General features: G+C 42.9%; 1 protein-coding gene across 1 annotated transcript; it reads right to left on the bottom strand.

The window, feature by feature from the left end:
- Positions 1 to 286: 286 nt before the first annotated feature.
- On the bottom strand, positions 287 to 6,870 carry Oxgr1 (oxoglutarate receptor 1). The gene is made up of 2 exons (XM_020154383.2): positions 6,800 to 6,870; positions 287 to 2,350 (listed from the first exon to the last, which is right to left on the bottom strand). The coding sequence occupies exon 2, from the start codon at positions 2,284 to 2,286 to the stop codon at positions 1,273 to 1,275; it is 1,014 nt and encodes a 337-aa protein (XP_020009972.1). The 5' UTR covers positions 2,287 to 2,350; positions 6,800 to 6,870; the 3' UTR covers positions 287 to 1,272.
- Positions 6,871 to 7,696: the final 826 nt, after the last annotated feature.

Below are 7,696 nucleotides of genomic sequence, written 5' to 3'. Positions count from 1 at the left end.
CCTACTGTATGCCTGGCAAAAGTTTCTGATAAGCATCCTCACTTGAGTCTGAGTCAGATGCAGTGTCCTAGAAATCCCTGAAGGTAGTGAGGAATCCCTATAGGACCTTTCCTCTGCCTAAGTCACGTATGCTGGCCTTGTTCCACAACTGATCCACAAACTTCCTTTTGTCCTCTAACCAGGGAGAAAATAACTTTCATGTCGACGTAATAATGCTAGAGCTGCAGTTCCTTAGAAAACTATGACCAGCCTGTTCAGTTATTTTTTAAGTTTATTAATTGTACCGACACATTTATTGGGGTTTTAAACATATAGACCAGGTATTTTCTCAAATGTTTACACTTACTGATAGTTCAGTATACACACAATTCAAGAATAACTCCAGCTGTTTTGATAGATATATTTTCATTATACTCATGCAGGAGCAAGAAATCTGAAGAGAACTAGTGTTTCCCAAAGTATTTTCCCACAGAAATCAAAGCCATGATAGATTTGATTTAACACCAAATATACATGAGATATTTAAAAGTATTTCTGTTCCTCAAATGTGTCTCCTCCTTCCCCAGATTATGTTGCTATCTACTTACTGATAATTTTTATTTAAATTCAATATCGACTTTTAAGATGGTCTACAATTGTAAAGACATGATTACTTGTGCAAGGAGTAATTCTGGTTTTTTGCACTGATATCCTTGAATTACTGTAAGTATATCTTATTAGTTGCTTCAATCTACAGAACTGGATAAAGCCCAGGGGAAAATCCCAGCTCAATGATCTCAAAGCAAAATTTGAAAGAAAAAGGTTATAAATATATGAGAGGTTAAAAGAAGTATTAAGAAAGATACAAGTAATGCTTTGAGTAGTCTTGTGGAGAAACAGAAAGAGGCCCCCGAGTATGAAGGAACATAAAACCAGGAGTAAAAAGGTTGGTTTTATTTTTTCTCTATCTAGCCACTCATTTATGAGAGCCAGAGCAAGAGAGCAAACGTCAATCCATCTAATACACTGCTGGAACGGGTACTGTCTGAGATGCCTTGAGTTCCAGTGGTTGGTGATTATGTGTTCCAGCACCTCACTGATATGCATCATCTCATCATTTGTACCCAAGGGAGGATCTCGATAAACAGATCGCAAAGAACTCCTGGTAACTCTTGCCTTTGGCAACTAATTATCTGAATACACAGTATTTCCTGGGAGTTCCACTGAAGAAGGTCTTTTTGACTTCTTAAGAAGTTATAGGTAAAGTATTTTGGGTTGAGGAAATGAAATATGTCAGGGGTTGTTTGAGCAACTGACTTTCTTTGCTTGCTCGAGGTCCACACTTGGTTTGCATTTCACCTTTGAGCAGATGGCCTGCTGAAAGTTGTGGCTGACCACCACGTACAGCAACAGGTTACCAAACGTGTTGAGGGCAGCTAACGGCCTAGAGATGATGTAAGCTTCGTGGATGTGATTCTCGATGGAGCAGCTGAGAGAGAGCAGGCGAGATTCAATACGAATGACCCTCAAGATATGGAACGGTAGGAAACACACATAAAACATAAGGAGTAGCAGAATGGTTAGCCTTCGAGCTTTCTGCTTCAGGCAGCTGTGAGTCTGAGGCCCATGGGTGAGGGTGTTGATAATCGTTGTGTAGCAAAGTGTCACTATCACCAAGGGGAGGCAGAAAGTGGTGGCAGTCAAAATTAGATTGTACCATTTGATAGTCATGAGGTCATCTGAGCTGGTGAGATCCAGACAGGCGGATCTATTGGTCCTGGTGGTTGATGTGATCAGGAAGGTCATGGGTATGACAGCAACCAGTGAAACAATCCACACCACAGCGCAGGCTACCACCGACCATCGAATTTTGTGGATGGAAAAGCAGCTCATCGGGTGAATGATGACAAGGTAGCGGAAGATGCTGAAACAGGTGAGGAAGAGGATGCTGCTGTACAGGTTAAAGTGGAAGCCAAAGCGGATGAACTTGCACATGAAATCCCCAAAGATCCAGTTCTCGCCACTGGCATAATAGTGAATCAGGAAAGGAAGGCTGGTCAGATACAGCAGGTCTGTCCAGGCCAGGTTCACCATGATGATGGTGCTGCTTTTCCAAGGCCGCATTTTGAAAATATAAGTGGAAATTGCTACTGCGTTCCCCGGGAAACCCACAAGGAAGATAATGCTGTAAACCACGGGAAGGTAGTGTACTCTCAGTGACATTTTCTCATCAGTGCAGTTTCCAAAAGCAGCTGCATAATCGGTGAAATCAGAAGCATTTGCTAAAATATCTAGTGTTTCATTCATGGTTGCCTCCTTTCATCTTGCAAGGAAACAAGAAAATTCTAGGAGTCCAATGAGGAGTAACTAGCTGATCAAGGAAAACAGAAAACATTAATGATAGAGGAGTGAAAACAACAATCAACTTTTAAATGAAAATTACTCTAACATCCTAAATTTGCCATTTTTTTCTCTTTAGTCTCAAAAGAGACCCTGTGGAAAAGAGGTTGAATTTCTAAGAAAATGACTCTGAAGCACGTAATTATGACATCCAATAATAATATAAATGTTAAATTGTCATGAGAATTAAAATGAAAGATCGGGAGAGGAAGTCACATGTAGCTATGGAAAACAAGGTGCTGAGCCTTCTGTTCAGGAAGCATAGCTATCAGTATCATCTCCGCCGACGTAACAACAGAGACCGAATCAAGCCAATGCAGGTCCCCATCCTGCTACTCCCAACTCCACACAATGCTGTCAAGTGCTTATCACCTCTGCTTTACCAAAGATGCTACACAGAGAGAGGTTTTGCAGCCTGTCCCTGGTATCACACCTAGTGGCTTAGCTGTGATCCAAACCCATTTGTCTAATTAGAAACCATTCTCTTTATACCTTATCTGTCTGCCCTGCCTCTCAGTCTGTGTCTTGTTGACTTTCACCAGGATTACTGTAAATAATGAGGAAATGGGAAGTGTGAAGACCTGAATACTGTGAAATTTTTAAATATATGTTTTATGCATGGCAGTACTGTATGTGTGGTAGATTTAATTTAGAATTGCATCTCTTCCAACCCATTTTAATAGCTAATATAATTTGTTCCTGTAGGAGTGTGTGTGTGTGTGTTTATCAGCAGTATAAGACAGCAGTTAAGAGCTTGGGTCTTAACCAAAGGCAGCTGGACCAATCCTGAGGCTCAGTTTAGTCATTTAGTAATTGTGGGTCCCTAAGCTGGTTGCTTCAGCTCTCTAGATCTGGGAGGGGTGCGATTTTAATTTCCTTCTTTTGGCTTCTCAGTCTTTTCTAAAATTTTGACAGTGAATTTCTGCACAGAGTAAAGCATGGAGATTATTTAGAAGAAGTGTAACTTATAATTGGCCTTTTATTTGGATGTAAATAGCTGTTAGTAAAATACATCCACTTACACATTTCTGGAGAACCCACTGTGTATTAATTAGGCACTCTGCCAGCTCCTAGAGATATAAAATGAGGAACATGCACAGATGTATGTGCCACTATCAAAGTCTACTGGGAGAGATGGACACAGAAAATTATTGTGACAAAATATAACCCTACCTCATGAAACTGTCAGCATATTTTAAAATAGCAACAAAACACTGGGTATACACTCAGGCATGTAATAATTGCTCAATAAAGATTAGTTAGTGATTAGGCAGTTAGTCATTTAGTAGATGAAGAGCACAAGTTTATGGCGATCACAAAGAAGAGCTACCTGGAGAATAAGAAGGGATGGAAAAGAAGGTCGTTGAGGAGGGAACATTTAAGCTGAACTTAACAAGAGGTAGGATTTTTCTAACTGAGGAAGAATGAAAGGTATTCTGTGCAAGGGGTAACAGCATGTGCAAAGGCACTGAGACATAACAGAGTCCAGAGTCCAGGAGATCCAGGACCTATGTACTCCCAGCAAGGCTGCTATGTTAGGGAGTTTTAGGAGATGAAACTGGAAAGAAAAACACAGCTAATTAAATAATAACCATGCTTCCTGTGTAGAAAACACTACTCTAAGTGTCTTCACATATAAATTCATTTAGTCATCACACCAAGTAGTGAGGTATTACTGTGACTGATGCCATTTTACAGAGGAGAAAGTTGAGACATGGAGAAGGCAGTGACATGTTCAAGTGACACTGCCAGTTAGTGGTGACCCAGGATGCAGACTAGGGCAGGTTGGTTGCAGGACTGGGCTGCCTCTCCTAATGACTAGGCAAGAAGGAAACCCTACAGAAAAAGAGGGAACTCCTAAACATTCTATAACAGTAAAGATGAGAGGGATATTATAACAAAAAACTCAGTAATTCAAATTTTGTAACCACATGGCCCAGGGCTAAATGCCAACGTAGGTCGAACCTACCTCTTTGGGTTGATTCATTGATTCGATGAGTTAAATCACTTAAATCTGGAGCCTGGCTCCTGGTAAGTGCTATTTCAGTGTTTGCCACTATTGTCACTATTATGCGATCTTAAATCTACACCATCTAGCATTTCCTCAGAGTTGTGTGAAGGTATATTTCAGACCAGCCCGACCTAACAAATCAAAAATTGGTATATTCCTCCCCTGTTGGCTGGCCTTAAGTAGACTCCAGACCTCATTCAGCCAGGGTGAGGTGGGTATGTTTACAGATTAATGACTCTTATTCTGTATATACTGGGGAAAGAATAGCTATGGGACATGGAAGGACATGGAACTTGTCTTTGTGGCTGCTGGGACCCTCAGGCAGGGGGTGGAGAGGCTTGAGCTACCTGGACCCTGAATTACTGATGGAAAATGAGAATTTCTCCTTGTCTAGTTAACTTAGTCTAACCGGAAGTGCTATCTACAGAGCCTTCACCTGCTGGACATTGGAAATAGCAAGAGTCAGAGCCCTACTGACCAGCAACAGTGCTCTGAGCCCAGGAAGTCACTGAGAGCAGTCTTCTCTGGCCCAATGCCTCAAATGGGCTCATATATCATAAAGATCAGGCAGCAACCTAAACCTGAAAGGAAATGGTCACAATCATGTCCTCCCTGAAGTCCCTGGTTCCAGAAGTGAGTTCTTAGGATGTCAAGAGGCCACCAACTTTTGTGATTTCTGGAGCAAAAATGTTAAGATTACTTTAGTAACACCCAAAAGAATCTTCCAGAATATCTCATTCTAATTAAGACTTAGTTCAACAGAAAAGCAAGAAGGAGTGAAGAGGAAAGAATTCCAGAGTGAGCTGTTTATCTACCAATTCCTTGAAAGTAGAAACAGAAGTCACCTCATACCTATTCCAGGGGATGATACACAGAAGGGGCTCAATAAATATTTGCTGAATGCATTAAAGAACAATCAGTAACATCAGCAAAACTTATCCTGTGCCAAAGGGAAAGGGAGCAGTAACTATTACAGTACACACACACAAGCAATGTTTGGTTCTTTAATAACTTAAAGTAAGGAACAAAACTTACAGCTCCTATCATTGCCCAAAAAGCCCATAGCCATGTTATGGGGACATTTTAAACAATAATCATACCAGGAAAAAGCAAGTTGTAGGTAGAAACAACCACCTTAATGTTTTGAGAAACAACAGTTCAAAGTAGAATTTAATAGGGTCTAATTATAAGGGAATGGGGACTAAAAATTGAAGTACTCTTCCATAAACCTTACCAAAATATGGCATGAGTTTACAAAACATTTCTTATGTTAAAAAAAAAAAAAACAGCACATAAAAACGAGGCCGGGCAGTGAGCAAGGTAGAGGGAGAGACAGTTTCTTTCCTCCCTTGTCCCAGGGTCCTGTGCAATTCATTGCCAAAGTCAGAGTGTCAGATGGGCCACAAACAAATCAGCTAAACTCAGAGGACATTTAAAAATGACATGTCATTTTTAAATACCCAAGTGGTATTTCTCAGGTTCTTAAACCTGAGCAGGGTACAAACCACCGGGAACTAATGGATTCTTTACAAACTAGAAATTCTGATGCAGTAAGTGTCAACATTACCAAATATAAAAGTGCAAACCACAAGAACAAAACAAATGCCAAAGATATGAGACAATTTTGTGGAAGAAAAACCCCATAATGTTAGTCTCTAATTTTTTTTTCTGAAATTTGGAAGAGATTTGTTCGAGGCAGGTTGCAAGATGTCAGTGTTTTGGGGAAGGCACAGTTTGAGGGCCACTGTCGCCCCTCATCCATGACCCTCACAGATGGGGATTGTGAGATTTCATGAGTAAAGGAGGGAGTGTGGAAAAAGTAGACCATACAGAGCACACACACACACATTCACAAATAAATAAAATGTTTACATAGTTTTAAAAAGGCAGGATCAGAAATGGTTTTAACTCTAAAGACTGTTAAAACTCAAGACTCTGGTGGAACCCAAAGCTATGATTTTAGCTATTTGATCTTTGGGAGAATCAAATAAAATCTATGAGCACTCTCCTCATAAAAATGCATTTATGGGACCCCAAAATTTTATAAGTAGTTTGGAGGCACAGTGAAATTCCCAAGCTAATTCGCTAAGTCCATAGCAATGAAATAATAAAGGATTGACAAGACAGACTTTTCAGGGGGAAAGTTTTTTTGATTGCTTCTTGAGAGTGGGGATCACTGGAAGGCAAAAATGAACTCTCTGCTTCTCCCCAAAAGTAGCCTTCGCCCCCTCCCCCAAAGACCATACACGTGGAGGTGACAAAGTACCCCAAAATGAGCCCCGGCCCCACTTCAGAATCCAGGGTACACCTGCTGCCTCCAAGAGAAGACGCTGCCTCGGGGAGGCGCCCCGGACAGCCTGGGATCCCCGCACCCGCGTCCTGCCCGGCTCCCCACGACGCGCGGCTCACCTGGCAGCCCCCGCGCTGCGAACGTGCGTCCCGCCAGGCGCTGGCAGCCCGGCTGCAGCGCGAGGTCCGCCGCGTCCCCGGAGCCCTGGCACCGCCCCGGCCCCTCCCATCCGTGCCCCGCCTGCACGCGAGGTCCCGGGTCCCCGCCCCAGTAGACTGCAGGCTTTCTGGTTCACTATCCAGGGGACACAGGGACAGCAGTTTCCACTCTCTGTTCCGGACCCTACGGTGGCATCTGCAGAGGTTCAAACAGCCTGGCAGGACTCAGCTTGTCCCAGGAGGGTTGCTGTCCTGCCGTCTGGGTCCACAAATACCACAGTTTAGGGCTTCTTCTTAAGCTTGGGATGGGAGTAATTTAAGGCAGCGCTGTCTTTCCCAGGTTCCCGAGGATAGCGCTGCCCTCCAGGCCCCGCAAGGCGGACCTAGAGTACTGTAGAGTGTTTGCATCGCACTGAAAGAGCTTTTCCCTGGATTCTCCAGGTCTTGGGATCAGCCCCTTCCCTTCTCTGAAACTCAGCCACATCAAAGGTAATAGAGACGAACTCTTGAAGCCCAAGGTCTCTGCCAAGGTCAAACCTGAGTTCTCTGTGTTACCCTGCTGTGGATGTGCCGTCTGCATTTCCAAGTGATGGGCGTTAAACAGCTTGGCACAGTGCACCCTGCAGGGCGCCAACCAGCAGGAGCAAGACTGGGAAGCCACCGCTCTTAGCTGACAGCCCAGGTAATAAGATGTCACCCTAGCGATGACTGGGATAGCCCTATGTTAGGTTGTTATTGTTGTCTCAGTTGCCGCCTCCCCGGGGAAATATTTTGCATTATTGGACAAATGATTCTCCAGTTTTACTAGTTTTAATCACTTCTTCAATTTATTATTTGGAAATACTTGACCCTATTTTG

Source organism: Castor canadensis, chromosome 10 (genome assembly GCF_047511655.1).
Source record: "Castor canadensis chromosome 10, mCasCan1.hap1v2, whole genome shotgun sequence".
NCBI lineage: Eukaryota > Metazoa > Chordata > Mammalia > Rodentia > Castoridae > Castor > Castor canadensis.
Note: the sequence above shows the minus strand (reverse complement) of the source record. Positions and strands in the feature narration are given on the sequence as shown.